The sequence below is a fragment of the Elgaria multicarinata genome, chromosome 5 (genome assembly GCF_023053635.1).
Source record: "Elgaria multicarinata webbii isolate HBS135686 ecotype San Diego chromosome 5, rElgMul1.1.pri, whole genome shotgun sequence".
Taxonomy (NCBI): Eukaryota; Metazoa; Chordata; class Lepidosauria; order Squamata; family Anguidae; genus Elgaria; species Elgaria multicarinata.
The window spans coordinates 101,509,213-101,526,749 of NC_086175.1; the positions used below are offsets into that span (position 1 = coordinate 101,509,213).

At 41.7% G+C, this 17,537-nt stretch overlaps 1 protein-coding gene across 2 annotated transcripts; it reads right to left on the reverse strand.

Moving 5' to 3' along the window:
* Nucleotides 1-391: 391 nt before the first annotated feature.
* Nucleotides 392-11,464, reverse strand: NEPRO (nucleolus and neural progenitor protein). 2 transcript variants are annotated; one of them, XM_063126923.1, is made up of 9 exons: nt 11,362-11,464; nt 9,381-9,535; nt 7,026-7,102; nt 5,948-6,079; nt 5,349-5,426; nt 4,532-4,878; nt 3,290-3,357; nt 1,668-1,924; nt 392-842 (listed from the first exon to the last, which is right to left on the reverse strand). In XM_063126923.1, the coding sequence occupies exons 1-9, from the start codon at nt 11,459-11,461 to the stop codon at nt 425-427; spliced, it is 1,632 nt and encodes a 543-aa protein (XP_062982993.1). In that variant the 5' UTR covers nt 11,462-11,464; the 3' UTR covers nt 392-424. The 2 variants fall into 2 exon arrangements, with proteins under 2 accessions (XP_062982993.1, XP_062982992.1); XM_063126922.1 differs by lacking the exon at nt 9,381-9,535 and having other exon boundaries at nt 11,362-11,394.
* Nucleotides 11,465-17,537: the final 6,073 nt, after the last annotated feature.

Below are 17,537 nucleotides of genomic sequence, written 5' to 3' on the forward strand. Positions count from 1 at the left end.
TGTTCATTTTTCTCCCATTCCACAGCTTATATCCATTGTGTCAGGATTACAAAATATTGTTTGTACTGCAGCAAATGGTGGGGTTCCCCAAGCCTGCTAGTATCCTCTCTCTTGCATGGAGGTAGTACCATTTTGGCTATATAAGTACTTACACTCAGATAATGAGTTTGCTATTAAGGTTTCAAAAAGGAAGCAAAATATATAATACCCTGGCACTGGGGTGTTCACCTCTTGCTTTGTACTAGTCTGCCAACAGTTACGGTAATTAAAATAACTTCTCCAAGGACCATTCCCCCCTCCTTGCCCAAAACACAATATGAATTTGCTCCAATGTGTATATAAGTGGATGCCTGCCACACTCCCAGTGCTTAATACAAAGAAACTTGGTGAACACAGTTCAAATGTAGTTTAATGGAATGAAGGATTAGAGACCCATTACTTTAAAAATGTCATCAATATCATCGTTATTATCTGCAGCTTCCTTGTGTCTGTGGGAAGGGTTTCTTTCCAACACTGCAAGGTCAGAAGCATCACCATGGGCTTGTTCTTCAAAAGTTTCATTAGAACTATTGTTGTCAGTAGGTGATACGTAAGATGAGCCGTTAGACCACCAACTGAGGGAATAGGAGAGACTGTCCTCAACAAAAACAGGAGTGTTGCTCTGTGCAGGTATGGTACCAGACGGTGTTCTCTTTGAAACACATCTTGGCTTTCTTGAAAATTTGAGCCTTCTTCGTAGACGGGAGTGTGCTCGAAGTATTTGACTTGGTCTCCGTTTGCAACTTGAAAGCGTGAGGTATTTACGGAGAGTAGCTTTAACACAGCCAAGTTTCCTCTGCAAACTATATAGAAAAGAAGACAGTTTATTTGTCATTTGTTACAATTATAGCCCACCTTTTCTTCCAAGGAATTCAAGGCAGCATACACAATCCTCCTCTCCATTTTAAGCCTCGCAATAATCCTGTGAGGTAGGTTAGGCCAAGTGTTCATGACTGACCCAAAGACACCCAGTGATTTTCATACCGGAGTGGAGACTTGCACCCAAGTCGCCCTAGTGCCAAACCAACACTCTTACCCATCGGTACAGAACTGTTTAGGGGTGTGGGGCCAAATTTCCACCCACTGTGGGCCAGATGATGTCAAGGGGATATTGCCCCACCCTCACATCAAGGGGTGTTCACCAACCTGACATCTCCCTTTCATTTTTTTTTCTTGCTGGAAGGAGGCACAGAACTGCCTCCCGGAGTACAGAGAAAGGGATTTCTTTGCAATCACTATCTCAGAGAAACCCCCATCTTGCAAAGTTAAGGGCCTCCTCAAAATAAAAGGGGAAACCAAAGACTGGCGGGCATATCCATGCCTCAGTGACTTTATTAAATCACCAGACAATCCAATCCTTCTCACATCTATTTGCATGATTCCAGGATGTCAACAATTACCACTTCTAATGAAAGATGATAATTTTAACTAAGCAAAAACCTCAAGAAAGATCAAGGGGCATGAGTGGTTGTGTATTACTTCAGGAAGGAGATAAGAAGCTTGGAAAGGGGTCCAGGAAACTGGGCTGGGTTTAAGGAGATGGGCAAGTGAAGGGATATGGCACCAAGAAGGTAGGATGCCAGAAAGCCAAGAACTGAAGAGACCCAAGACTGACGTAATATACAAACCTGCAACCCTGAGCTTCCACATGCTGCAGACGCTTACTTTTCAAAAGCTTCATTCCCAAGAAAAAGGCCTCTGATCCAAGTTTATTGCTTTTGCACCAGAGAATTATTGTTCTGAGTGTGTCAGATAGTTCTCCAAAGGAGCCTGCTTCTTGAAACTTGGGCACAAAAGATTTAAGATGCTGGAACCTCAGTGATTTAGAAGAAACAGGTGTAAGTGTCCTTTTTGATTCAGGAGGATTTACCCTGAATTTAGTATTCTGAAATTAAAGAGAAAGCAAGGAAATTAGTACTGGAAAAGACTATCAAGGTAAAATTTATATTCAGCATCAATGAGGCTCAAGTTCTCAATATTAACACATAGCATCCTTGGCTTGAAGGACACTAGAAACAGAGAAAATAAATACGTTTCTAGTACTAGTTCTAACTACTGGCTTGAAAAAATGTTTTCTTTGCCTAAACACTCTGACCAGGATCTAGCACAATTTGGTTGTGTTGCACACTCACACACTTTAGAATTATGTTTCTTGAATAGTGGCCCTCTGCAATACATGGCAAAAATATTTCTAGGAAGAGTTTGTTGTCAGCTATCTGCTGTTCAAAGTTTTTTTTTTTAAAAAAAAAAACCCACCATCTGCACACCTGAGTAATGTGCTGCCTTATACCAAGTCAGACGGTTGATCTAGGACAATATTGTCTATTTTAACTGGCGGTGGCTCTTCAAGACCTCACACACAAGTCTTTTTAGTAAAGGTGGTCTTAAACGGCAGGGACCAAACCAAACCTTTAACTTTCTGCACACAGAAAGTGAGCTACAATCCTCCCTAAGAAGCTTATCAGATCCACTCAAGTTCCGAAGCTTCCATTAAGTATGCAAAGCATCACTCTTAGTTCCTCCCATCTGTAAGAGGGCTGGAGGAAGTTGTTTATTCATATATGTGAAGAATGGCAGAGCACAAACAGAATAAGTTAGATCCAGACAGTTATACTTAGAGTAGACCCACTTAAATTAATGGGACTAGTAAAGCATGACTAACGTTAAGTCCCAGATATTTCAATGGGTCTATCTTAAGGATGACTAAAACTGGATCCAATCCATTATGAATAAAGTAACTTAAGAGTATACTAAAGGCACAGTACAGTCCCTGCCCACAAGTGAAGAATGTAAGTTTACTTTTACAAAATAAGCATACCTAACAATTTGAGCACCTGTATTGAAAGGTATGTCTTCTCCAGCAAATTAATGGATTGGCAGTATTTTTCTGATCAGAAGATTAAAAAACAGTCCACAGAAACTTTATGGGTTGAATCCAAAGTTTGCACTTGCAGCAGGAGCCCTACCTGAGAATAGTTCCATGCTGGACGAGAAGGGGAGGGAAGACATTTTTGATACTTCCACCCTTCCCCACAGCACCACCTTCCACACTGTTCTAGAGGATTTTCAGTGACCAGATGGGACTGAAGGGGATCGGTAAAGATCGCTTCCTCCCCCATTCTATCAGTGGAAGTGCTCTGCTGGATTAAAAGCCTTAGCCACGGGTGTAAGGAGCCCTTCCATTTGCAAAAGGCAAGCTCTGGATCCAAGCCAATATCTTCAAGATACACAAACACAAAATCTAACAAACCTCATGGGGTGCAAGGTTAGGGTATCTACACAAGGTCTTGACATCAAACGCCAACTCCTTTCTAAGATCTAGAAGAAAGGACAAACAAGACATTTTATAAACAGGAAAAGTGAGCTTGGCTACACACAGTTATTTGGAACGAAAGTATCTGTGATCAAAGCATCTTTTATATTAAACTATTTTTATTGTGCTAAGTGTTTGGGAAATATGGTTTTGCCAGTAGTTGTGTAGTATTCTGGCACAATACGGCTAGGAGTTATTTCTAAAGAATCTGCAATGTCCCTGGCAGAAAACATGCAGCATGATGCATTCCACCTCTCCCTCCCCACTAGTCTAAGTGCGGCAGGCAGTAGAACAAGTTATTAAGGAGAAGGGATCTATGTGTGCCACGACACAGGCTCTTTACAACAGGCCTGTCCGCGGACACTCCCTGCTCGAGCTAAGCACCACCATGTTATGAGCCTGACGTGAGGGACAAACGCTACCTTTCTACAAACTATGTGGAGAAAGGAGTTAAACAGGAATAATTTCAGGAATAAAATAATGTGTTGTGAATTATATGTGCTGATGGTGAATTAATGTCAGAACGGGTGTTATATGTATATAACTGCAGATGATAAATGCCAAGGAGACGTGGGATTTTTGTGGTAGTAAAACAAACTGAATAAAATTTTATTTCAATGTTCACAAACTTTTTCATAATAAAATTTTTCAGAACCTTGTTAAAAACCTCTCATCCAACTCTTTCTCTCTTCTCATACACGCTTTCCTTTCTCTCACACCTTCACTCTTGAACATTCTTTATTATAAGGATTGTTTAATATACACCAACTATCTCCACACAGTACACTCAAAAGACAACCCTCTTTACCCTGATCCTCTAATTCTCCCTCGAACCAAAGTACTTTAAAAACACCCTACACTATCACCTCAGTCATTCCCTTATATATCCTCCTCCCTTCTAAGATATTCAATCTCCACCCACTCAGCTCAACATTCTAAACACAATAGACTTACAAATCCTATATATACATTAGGGAACTGACTTGTGGGGTGTAACGCCACAATGTGCACTTCCCATACTTCTACAGCCCTCCCAACTCAGCCCAGTGCAAGTTATACTGCACAAGAAGTTGCATAAACTGATGTAATAAGGGGGTGTGGATAGCTGATTCCCGAAGAGACAATGCTTGGTTTCCAACTTCCCACCCTCATTTCCTCCAAGAAGCCATCGCCACTTACCCAGGTTAGTTCTGTTGGCCAGAACTGGCTTCCCAATATCAACAGTCTTCTGGGCACCTCTCATCTTCTTCCTGACTCTTGTAGGAACTGTTGCACTGAAAGATCCAGCTTTGCTTCCTGAGAACAATCTATTCATCCATCCACTTCTGGCCTTTTTCATCACCAGTGCTTTGGGCATTTTCTTCTTAATCTCCAAATAAGGGGCTCCCAGAAATTCATTTATTTCAGAAGGAAAGGCAAATCCTTTAATATAAGGCCTTGGTTGAATCTTTGAAACCTCCTGAAGCAATTCAAACAGGCTTTTATATAAAGAACCAAGGCTTTTCAATACACCTCTATAAAGAATCCTAAGACAATAAAAAAGAAGAGATGGAACACTGTATAAAAAAATACATTTCCCATAGCTGATTGCTCCTCCACTAAAACCTTCCAGAACTTATTCCCTCCATTACTAACCTGGTCTCACACATTGGGCCTGTTTAGACAACACTTCAGGCTCTGTGGTTAGTGAAACTGAGGGTGTCTGGAGTTTGCACTAACCACAAGCTGTGCTGTCAAACACAACACTTTAAGCCACGGTTAGAGCTGCTAACCCTGCTGCAGACAGTCTGATGGTGGTTAGCGAGTGAGCAGGGTTTAGCAAAACGCATCGCACAAGACACCTTAGACCCTGCTGCTTAACCAAAAGCCTTAACCAGCAGGGTTTAAGATGTCTTCTGAACAAGCCCAATATGAACTACCCAGTCTTCTCCCATAATAATCCTTGGCATTAATATAACAAGTACAAATGCATGAAAACATTAACAGGTATACATACCATAATCGGCTCAGCAACCCCGAAACCAGAGTGTTCAGCAGTATGTATTCTTGCAAACACAGATGCTTAACAGAGAAACTGAGGAGCAAGTCAATTAAGGTTGGACAACTATTGACCGAAGAAGTTAGAAACTGACATTAAACACCTATTGCAGCCTTACCCAACCTGGTGCCCTCCAGATGTTTTGGACTTCAACTTCCATCAGTCCCAGCCAACATGGCCAATGGTCAGGAATCCTGAGACTTGTCACCCAAAACATCTGGAGGCCACCAGGCTGGGGGGTTGTATGAACACACAGGTTGGGGAAGACTGGCCAGTTGTATGAATGCACAGTGGAGTTCAGTGAGTAGAGAGCCTTAAGGCAAGCCCCATCAGACTTTTTTTTTTTACTGAGAATTATGGAGCCACAACGGATCACAAAAGTTAACACCAGAAAACTGACATACACCTTGACGATTCCTTGATAAATACACAAGGCTTGTCACCAAAGCTATCTTCCCCAATAAGCCTGCAGAATATCCCACGTGACCCTGCATCTCTGTATTAAGAACTGCAAGAGGCACCAAATTAAATTCCAAATCCTGGTTTTGGAAGGATACAGAAATGCTGTACAACAGCATTCAAGTAAATGCAGCATGAGTTTGCATCCACCCAATATCTTCACCAGCACCACTTCTATCACAGGTTGGCTGGGAACCAAGGATGCTTCAGGATTTTCAGAGTTCTGTTTCCTATTTAAAATAAATAAAATAAAATGCATAAAAAGACAAGAAAAATAATGTGTGCATATGTGTTAACATCCTGCCATATTTAATGCTGGTATGTCCTGGGCCTAAGAGAACCCCATGACAACTGAGTCGCAAGCAGAATGTGTTGCCATTAACTGTTCCTGCAATAAAAACTAATGCTTCTGTCGAGGATTCTGCTTTTGGGTTTGCCTTGCTCTCAAAAATGTTTTAAATCTTGCAACTTCCCTGGGGTTACTTAAGACCTGTGTAGCTTGAGGGAAGCCAGAAAAGGAGAAGCCCAGGTCTGGAAGCTCATGCCATCAGCTCTTAAAGAGACTTTCAATTGGCTTGAAAGAACAATATTATGATGCGGGGGGGGGGGGGGGCAGTGCTTTATGGTGATGTTTGTTTCAGTATTTGAAAATATATATATATCCCACCTTTCCTCTATGGACCCTAAGGTGGCACACAAGATCCTTCATCTCCTCATGTCATCATCACAACAACCCTGTGAGGTAGGTTAGGCTGTGAGTCAATGACAGCCACCAAGTCATCTTCGTGGCCAAGTGAGGACTAGAACCCAGGTCTCCTGATTTCCAGTGGCAGTCCAAAACTCTAAGCACGACACTACATTATACTATAAACGGCCTTGGGTATTCAAGTAGTACCTTCCATTGGCTGATTTCCTTTAATGCAAGATTTTGAATTATGCAGATCTTTTCATTCTCTATTGAAGAGGTCAGCATAGTTTGAAGGCTTCCACTGCCTTCCACTAGCACAGATCCATTATTGGTCAAGACTGTGCTTGAATTTTAGCTGGTTTAAGTCCCACGGATTCCAGTAGGATTAAAATTAGCTAAAGTACTACACCCCAAACTCAGAAAAGATGAAGATGAAAGCTTATAGAATTGCATGAACATCATGAGATACGCTCGCTTATGTTACTTACATGGGGCCCAAGTGAACAAGGTCTTGAATTGGCTTCTCCAAATTCATTAGATTTAAACGCTTCAAGCACTGTTCTACCTGAAAGTGGAAGGGGGCGGGGAAAGGAATTGACTGATTCATAAACAAACTTCTAACCCAGGCACACTTCATTTTTAATAACTGGCAATCCACTATATGTGTACAATATTTTTTGATTGACAGCTTTCCTTTCTATAGCAAAGCAATTGGTGTAACTAAAACCAACAACAGAAGCTTCTGGATATTTCACCTTTCTAAAATACTCGTAAAACACCTAACACTGTGATGGGTGGGAGTAAAGAGAGGAACCCTGTATATTACACCCAAGCCTGCTCCCCGCTCCATCCCATATTGGGATTCCCAAGAATGAAAGCCAGGAAACACAGCAACTCCCACAACCCTCACACCCCAAGGAAGGAAATGGCATTCATTTACGGAGGAAGCTGCAGGCTTTGCCCCTCTCAACTAGGTCCCTGACACAGGCTGTCCTGTAGAACTCAATTGGCGCGCGTGTGTGTGTGTGTGTGTGTGTGTGTGTGTGTGTGTGTGTGTGTGTACATTCTCTCTCTCTCTCACACACACACACATCATCATCATCATTATTATTTCTTACCCACCTCTCCCTTTGGACTGAGCCAGGGAACAACATTAGTACAACAATACAATATCAATCAAATACTTAAAAGAGCATATAAAACCAATACAATATCAAAATAACAATCAAGACACCTTAAAATTCTTGATTTAAAATTCATCTGGGTAGGCCTGTCAGAGGAGGCTAGTCTTTATAGCTGTCTTAAACTCAGAGAGAGAGTTAAGTTGATGAATTTCCTCTGGCAGACCATTCCACGGTCTGGGGGCGACAGAAGAAAAGGTCCTCTGGGTAACAGTTGTCAGCCTAGTTTTGGCTGAATGAAGTAAGTTCTCCCCAGAGGACCGGAGTGTGCAGGGTGGACTGTATGGAAGAAGGCGATCCCACACACACATACACACACGTGACACATTTGTATTCCCTTTAAAAAGTTTCCTATTCAATAGATGTCCTATTCACTTTAAGACAGTTTTTTGTGAAGCCCACCAAGGTGCAAACAAAAGCCTCCCACCATTTACAAAGGAGCAGTTATGGCTACAGCTCTCCGGGACGTCCCTGGGCCCTAAAAACAACCCTGCCTATGCAACAACATATGTGATGTTCTTCAAACACAAAAACCCACTATAAGATTAATTATTACTTACCCACTAATTATTACTTCTTATTAATTATTACTTACCCACTAATTATTACTTCTATTTATGCGTGAAGTTACTTCTTATTAATTATTACTTACCCACTAATTATTACTTCTATTTACGCGTGAAGTTACTGGGAACTTGGGCTATAATTCTAAGCACACCTGAGCACAATTTCTAGCAAATCAAAACCATACCAACTTGCAAGTAAATGTGCTTAGATCTTGGGTGACAAACTAAAGGAGCAATTTTCTGTCCCCAGACAGTGTCTGGTGGGACGTAGGATTGCTCAGTTTCCTGACTCTGAGCTTGTAGAGAGCTCACAGCTGGAAGCCAGGAAACTGCTATCCACCCCCACCCTCTCATGGATGGCGCAGAGAGAACCGTACCAGCTACCTCTCTGCATAGAAAAATGAAGTGCAGTCACAGAGAAAAAGGGGGTGTTCCCAGAAGCAGGGAGGGGGAACCAGGGTGGCAGCCATATGACAAATCCTATGGCCACCCCAGCCTCTTCCCTCGCCCAACTTAAATGCAGAGCAGGAGGCTTACAATTAGCCAGGGTGCATCCTATAGGATTGCACCCTAATTGTATTTTTTAATTTAATTTATTTATTTATTGCATTTTTATACCACCAAATAGCCGAAGCTCCCTGGGCAGTTCACAAAAACTAATTGTACGTTAATGTCTACAGAGCTGTGGCAGTAAGTGCATTCTACCTATATCCCGAACTGAAGTGCAAGCTTGCATAAGACATATTTATACACCCTTTGAACTACAACATTGTAAGCAAATATACACAGCTTAAAAGACACAATAAAAAACAGGAAAATGTAGTTTCTTGTTACTGGCAAGTTCTCTTTTTGCAAACACAAACATCAATTTAACAAAAACACACTTCTGGAGATGAGTCAGTGGACAGTATCCAATGTTTGTGTTCCATGGATGGAAAGAGAATTCACAAAGTTCTTACATTCATTAAGCAAAAACACTGGATACTGACCAATGTTAAGTGTCTATTGTAGATTTATATCAATAATCATCATCCCACCAAGCTTTCAACTAGTTCCAAACAAAAAGATTATTTCCAGGAAACATGCTTCTTCCAACCTGTTTGAGAGACTGATATGGTCTATGACGGCTCATCTGGTAGTGGAAACTATAAATGACTGAATGCAGGAGTCTCTGTTCTGCAACCATAGCGTCATTTCTTAGAACATGGCCAACAGCATGACACCCCTTCCTAACAGCTGAAAGGCATCTCACTGGAAAAGATAAATGAAGAAAGTAGTATGAAACTGCACAACATTTGACTCAACAAATCAGTATCAGAGGAAGTGCACCTCAAAACCCTTATCAGCTCTGTAAATAAACCAACAAAAGTTGCTAGACTTCCAAAAATATTTTCTAACCTGCTGGTGGAAGAGAGATCTGTCTCTCCTCTAATGACCTCCATTTCTATGCTGGGCAAAGACTTCCCTGCTCTAGCAGCTCACTTGGTTTCTGTACTGGGCACAGAGGAGGAATAAAACCAGTTCATGACTTCCTGTATGGATTTACTCACCTGTATGGATTTACCAATATGCAGTTCCGTCTCAATTATGGCTACCAGGCGATGGCTTAAAATTAACCTTCCCCAATGCAGTGCCCTCGAGTTGTTTAGTACCACAACTCTCATTGCTCCAGACCACTGACCATACTTGTTAGGGCTGATGAGAGTTAAAATACAAATCATCGGGAGGGCAACATTCTTTCAAGTCTCCCCAAAGCTTACTAATTTAACTCCCACAAGCTGAAGACATTTGAAAACCAGTAGTATTTTCTCATCCTCATCCCCAACCTTTGTAGTCTTCACCAAGAAATAAACACCGCAGTTTCAAAAAATATATTCTTGAACCAGTTCTCAGAACAGAAAGCCCATTTCACAGTTTTGTTGCGCAGCACTGCAGGTTGCTTCACAGATGACCAGCATCCCTCAGTCTCAAACCTCCCCAGCAACATCTGGTATCCACAAATCATAGACACCATGATAGGAATGAGTGGTTTCAACAGTTTGCCCTCCAGTTACAAAACCTCAAAGCACCCAGATGTATGAGGAACCTCAATGGGCTTCTTCAATGGGGGTTGGTGGGTAATGCAATTACTTCTCCCAGCCACACTGTTTCCAAAAGGTATTCAAAAGCACTTCTACAAGTTACTTAATTGTAAAAATAATCTCCAGAGGGGTATCCGTGTTAGTCTGCTACAGCAAAAATAATAAAAAAATCTTGTGGCACCTTAAAGTCTAATACATTCATTCTGGCATAAACTTTTATGGACACAGATAATGCATCTGATGAAGTGCACAGTGCTCATAAAAGCTTGCAGCCCAATCCTATGTGCATTTATTCAAAAGTAGATCCTATTGAATCCAGTGGAATTCTCTGCTAAGGAAGCCAGATCAGAGCCACAAATTTAGGTTATTATCTAGATGCTAAAGTCAATAGAAATTTCTAGTATTGACTACAAGTGCATCTTGATTATCAGCCCCATACAAAGAACACATATGAGGGCTCCGATGCTATGAATCCAATGAAACTAATTTATTATTCCTTTTTCTTTCTCATTAACATTATTACAGTTCAAGACAAAGTTAAGCACTTCTACGTCTCGTTGTGTTAGATCCAGACTTGGATAAAGGGCAGTTAAGTTAGTCATGACTACCTTAAATCCCACTTTTCCCAACGGGCCTCAATCTGGATCCTACCCGTGTTTTTAATGTTTTTAACTCTCACTTATTAAAAGCAATGGGATCACCGCTACAATCCTGCATAGGCTTTTACGTGAGAGTAAGCGCCAGGACAACGAGACTTATTTCTGAGTTGACGTGCATAGGACTGCACGTCGGAGAGAAGCGCTCAACTTTGGCTGGGTCGTGCCCTAAAGTCCTGCCATCCACGTAAGACTATTAAACCAAATTCCAAAGACAGGGGAAGGCGGCACCCACGTCCAGCACGTGCGCCTGGCAAGCAGGCAGCCGGGGGCTAAGCAAGACGCGCGAACCTAACGTCGAGGGGAGATGCGTTCGCCCCAGCGGCCGCACTTTCCTCACCTGAGGGATGCTGAGCCGGTACGGCTACCGTAGGACTGCACGAGGGCCAGGGCACATCCCACCGGTTCCACACTGCCTCCTCTCCTCTGGGCGCCGCCATCTTTCCTGGCAGGCGGGGTCTGGACTGGACTAAACCAAATCGCAGCGAGAGAGGGGGGGGCGAATGGAGGACGCAACTAAGCCACCACGGAGTGGGGAGGGAGGGAGGAAGGAGAAGCACTTCAGCCTTTGCATTTCATTCCCGCCTCCTGAGCCATCGGGCGGGTTCTCTATAGGGGAAGGGACGGGGGCGTGGCTCCCTCGCCTTAGGAGAGAAGGCGAAGGCAGCTTGCTCTTGACGTTTCTCATAAGGCCGTAGTCTAAGCACCCTTTGGTTAATTTCACAACAGCCTGTGTGGTATAATGGCTGAAGTGTCGGGGTGGGAGATTCCGGTTCTCGTCCCCGCTCGGCCATGAAGCTCGCTGGGTGACTTTGGGCCAGTCAGACTCTCAGCCCAATCTACTTCATAGGGTTGTTGTGAGGCTAAAATGGTAGGAGGAGAATTATGTATGCTGCCCTTGGGTTCCTTAGAGGGGGAAAAGGTGGGATATAAATTAAGGTGACCATATGAAAAGGAGGACAGGGCTCCTGTATCTTTAACAGTTGCATAGAAAAGGGAATTTCAGCAGGTGTCGTTTGTATATATGGGGAACATGGGGAAATTTCCTCTTCATCACCACAGTTAAAGCTGCAGGAGCTATACTAAAATGGCCAGATTTAAAAGAGGGCAGGGCACCTGCAGCTTTAACTGTGGTGATGAAAAGGGAATTTCACCAGGTTCTCCATATATACAAATGACACCTGCTTAAAATTCCCTTCTCAATACAACTGTTAAAGATACATGAGTCCTGTCCTCCTTTTCATATGGTCACCCTATATAAATGCAATAATTCATAAATAAATAAAGTGCTTCCAGCAGGTATCAAAATACACCTGGCAACGCATTTTGGGAGATGAGATCTGCCTCCCCACAAACTCTCAAGGGTGTCTCATTGCCAAGACTGGAGAAAGATTCCAGGCCCTTCAGGGCTATCAAGCTTTTTTTGTTATGCCTCTGGGGCAGAGACCCCACCCAGAATCACATTTGTCAAGCAAAATTGTAGATAAAGAAATATCCCTTTGCTATCAAAGTGATACCATGCAGGAGTCCCCCACCCTTTATTTTCATATTTGTGATCTAGGATCAAGTTGCAGCAAAGTAGTTATTTTCTTACACTTGAGATGTGGTATTTCCTTTGTCTTGAAAGGAAATACCTTGCCATAAACTCAGCTGGATCTGTCAAATCAGATTTGTACAGATTCTGATCCTGGAAGCACTTAACAAACAGATCCTCAAGAGCATTATATGTATCAATCAAGACCTGATTTGTACAGGCAAGTTGCTCATGTGTTCCCAATCACACTAATCACATAATTTCATGCATTTCTTCAATTTTTAGAGTTAAAATACTTCTTTTTAAAGACTGACAAAAGAAAAGAGAAATTCTACAGCTGTGCAACATGCTGGCTTTGCCAATTTTTCTCTATGTGCCAGATAAAGTTTTTTCTTTATTGCTGCATCTCCTTGCTAGCAACAAAACAAAAAGTACCAATCTCATATTCCCTGTGACTGCATATGACAAAACTGATAACCTTTGAGAATGCATGTTGAGATCATAAAGCCACTGATACTCTATAGATTTAGGAACATAGGAAGCTGCCTAATACTGAGTCAGACCATTGGTCCATCAAGCCCAGGATGGAACCCTTGCTCTGCCTCACCAAGGACTAGTCTTATGTTTTGGCCAATATATTCTCGCTACTGCTGAAGACCGGGTGTTAGATTACAGTCCTGATCACTATACTAAGAAATTGTTACAGTGGCTTTCAATTATTGCAAATAAACGAACTTTCCCTTTGAGTAACAGATTGCAAATATATGGGATCAAGCAGCTACTTTCCCTTTAAGAAAAGTCATCCATATTTTGTCTAAACAACCACACCTGAAGGACTTATATCATGAACATGTAAAAGGGCTCCACCAAGGATGGCATTTTTTGTTCAGTTATAAGACAGCATTTTTTTAAAAAATGGCAGGATGGAGAAAATCAACTAATACAATTATTTATACAAATGACCTCACTAAAGTCTCACTTGCTGAATTTCTGAGATGTTATGAGCGGCCCATAAGTGAGGAACAAGCATGGGCTATCTGTTTCCAGGCTTGTTGCAAAATGAAACAGATATTAGCTCAAGGACTGGATTTGGTATTACAAATGATAATCTTAGATATCGACAACCTCTACATCCATTTTGATGGTAGTGTGTCCTTCACCCTTCAACATAACTTTGGTAAGAGTTAAGATGGAAGTTATTCTCTCAGGTTTTCAAGTACACATGTTTATATTTTCTTAATTCCTGCAATGCCTTCACATACTATCTTTTATTTTTAGACTATAATCTTCCATGTGTTTATTTAGTAGTAGTCCTTATTAACCTTAATGGGGTTTCTGAATAAATAACTGGGGAGTCTGGTCCTCATTCTCTTAAAAGTTTAGGAGTGATATGTGTAACTGAAGAATTGAAAATCACTCTAAGTTCGTCTTTCTCTGATTCCATGACAAAGGATTTAATCAAAGTTAAAGAAAAGCAAATCTAACTATAGAGTAAAAAAAAAAAAAGTTCCTGTGATGGTTTGCAATTAGATCTGATTAACCCCTCCAGGGCTGGTACAATGTGATAGCCTTGGTTTGAATGTAAACCTATATCTAAGCCAGCAATTTATTATGCAACTATAGACTGCTTCATACAGCAGTTTTTGCTTATCTGTGACTATGGGGATGATGAGATCTAGCAATTGGTTGAAATAAAGCACTGAGGAAGAATAGGGAAGGGGGGCTAAGACAATGCATGTGTAAAAACCTTAATTTTCACTTCCTAAAAAATATATGTTTCCAATGATCATTGGGAGGTCACTTATTTTTTGGAAGATAACTACTGCTGATCAAATCTTCTCAAGGCTGTGATTCTTTATTCACCCTTGGGAATAAACAAGAATGGCCACTTATTCATCCCTGAAAAAGAGGGCACAAGATTATGATGATAATTAATAATAATTTCTTACCCACCTCTCCATTTTGATCGAGGCGGGGAACAACAATAAATTTAAAATACATAAAACTGTATTAAAACATAATATACATTGTTAAAACATTCTAAAAACATCCTAAAATTCCACTGGATAGGCCTGCCAGAAGAGATCACTCTTTATAGCTTTCTTGAATGCTAATAAACTGACAGATTTGTGTGCTTAATCTGCTCCCCAAGTGTTAATTATTGATGCTCTCTCTCTTTTCTTATGGTTCTTTAACTTTAAACCAAACTTTAACTAGGTGGCTTGTAAATAGAGCCCTGTCCTCTGTAAAGTAAGCTGCATGACCAACCTAACTTATATGTGTGTGCGTGCATGTGATTTTACACACAGAGAGGCATTAGGGGGTGTGTGTATGATTATTTAGACTTTCTGATCTGATGTGTTCAGTTCTTGATGAACAACTGGTGTTATTATAATCAACAGTGGAATCTTCTTCAGCTTTCCTTTCTTGAGAGGCTTCTTGTATTAAGAGAACTTGAGAGTCAATCTAGGGCACAATCCTATGTATATTTAGGCAAAAAAGTCCTCCAACTCCCAGCATTCCCCAACCAGTATGCCTTGCTGGGAATTGTAGGACTTTTTTTCTCTAAATATGCATAGGAGTGTGCCCTTAATCATAAATTCTACTGTCACTTTGCGCATGCAACTAATATTGAAGATCATAGGAGCTAAAAAAAATTTTTTTTTGTTCCAGGTAGTCACATAAATCCACAACCAAGTGATACCTTGGAAGCTAAGGTAAGACTTTGCTGTTTAATGTGGCCCTCTGCATAGACTTCAGATTTAGCATTATAAATCTACATATGCCATAGCTATTTCACTTGGGTTGCTTATTAGTGAAGAAATACACACACACTATAATGTTCTTAGCGCTGTCCCTGGAGTGCTAATATTGGATTAAAATTAATAACTTGAAACAACCAGAGTAAAATCCCATCCAGATGGCATGGAAGGGGAGGGAACAATGAGAGCACCTACATGCTTGGGGAAAAAAGGGATTGGTGTTTTCCAGGACTTTGTTTACATAGGTCTTTGTAGAGTGCTGATATTCTTGGGTTTACCCAATTTGCTCTAGGTTCCCTTCTTTCAGATGGCCTAAAGGCCAAGGGCAAACTGGAAGCCTATATAATGAAGGGTGGTGTTGACTGCAATCCTATGTCCAGCAGTGGACACAAGTCTGCTCCCTTCAGTAGGACTCAGTGCATGATTGCATCTGAGTGCATGATTGCATCTACAGACATGTCAGTTTGTAGTAAGAAACTACAAGTTTCTCCCAAGTGGGGGAGAGGCCCTCAAAGATAAAGAGAACATGATTTGCTCCTGTAAAAGGTTCACTTATCACACAGACACCTGGCAGCCTACCTATTCCTGATGGGGAAAGCAATCCTATGGTCTCCAGGCAGCATCTGGAGGGCCATAATATGCTTTGGATTCCTAGGTCCAAGGTCGGAGACAGTGCTCCGACCTTGGAGCTGGGAATCCACCCTCCTCTCGCCCTCACAGCCAGTGGGGAGAGAACTGCATGGGCTGCCTCTCTGAGGGCAGAAAAGCAAGGGGGAAGAGAGGGTGTTCCAGTGGGTAGAGAAGGGGGTAGAGAGAACATTCCGGTGGGAGGGGACTGGAGAGGCTGGGATATGAACTATTTTGAGCCCTTTCCAGCCTTCTTCTCTCCCTCTCTGATGTGCTGCAGCTAGATGGGCGAGAAGCCCATCTAGCTAAAATGTAGAGCATGAGGAGCAGGAAAGGCACCAATCACCTCTGATGCTCCTCCCGCTCTGCACTGAATACTCACAAGCCTTCAAGTTTGGAGGCTTAGAAGCAGTGGGCACAGTAATAATAGGATTTTTCTCTTAATATTTTTCTGCTTCACTATGTCAGTTTCCGTGCAGGTTAAGACAAATTCATGTTGTCAAGGGTAAGGAATAGAAGGTAAAAATAACACAAATAACTGCTAAAGTTAAAAGAGGAGGAGGGAAACATGTATATGGCCTTGAGCACCTTAGACTGGAATCTACTGGTAGGTCTCTGGGTAATTTGCTGTAGATTTGGCAAGTGTTTTTGACTCCCAGTTGTCTATCAGCAACAATTAAAAAGCTTCCTCCACACAATACATTCTCTAGGAAAGGATTGTTTCTAGGAGTGGATTGTTGTGTGAAAGAACTGATCACAAATTCCTGGGCTGGCCATGTATTTAAATCTTAGCATATGTCTGCCTGTCCATTCAACTGTTTTACACCTGATGTCTGGCTGGTGGCCCTCAGCTTACTAGTGGGTGGGTGGGGGGAACAAAGTAGATCCTGCAAGCCTCAAATCTGCCCATGTCTGTTTTGGATAAAAGGATATGAGAGAGAGAGAGAACAGTTTAACATGTCTATAAAATACTGTTATGGGTTCTGGAGGACAGTCAATAAAGGGGGTTTGGTAAAACCCACTTTGGCCCCCTGTCTCTTCATCCCAAACCAACTTACAAACAAGCAGTCACTTAAAAGAGATTAGTTTAAACTTGTAAGACATTTTTCTTGCTTTTTAAAACAAAGTTTTACTTTTGGCTTGACAATATTTAAAAGTGTTCCATAACTGATTTAAAGTAACCAACAACTTGAAATCATGGACGGTGTGGAGGCCAACTGTGTGCATTTTTATATAAGCATGGGCAAGGATGTGTGGAACTGGTCACCTATTGCTTATAACTGACCTGATCTGGGTCTTGATCTCCCTGGGCTTTCCTTATAGCTAACAGAACTTTTGGGAAAGTTGATCTATAAAGCTTTGGACTGGGGGATTGAGAATCATATGGAGAGAGAGCTGAGCGAGACCCTGGAGAAGCTAATCTCTTTTATGCTCAAATTGAACACGTCGGAGACCACCAGGACAGCAGTCGCTTTCCAAGATGTCATCAAGGTTTTATTTCCTTTACTTTCCCCCCGCAGTCTACCTTCATCTTCAGGCATTCATTCATAAGAACATTGGAAGCTGCTTTATATACTGAGTCAGCCCATTGAT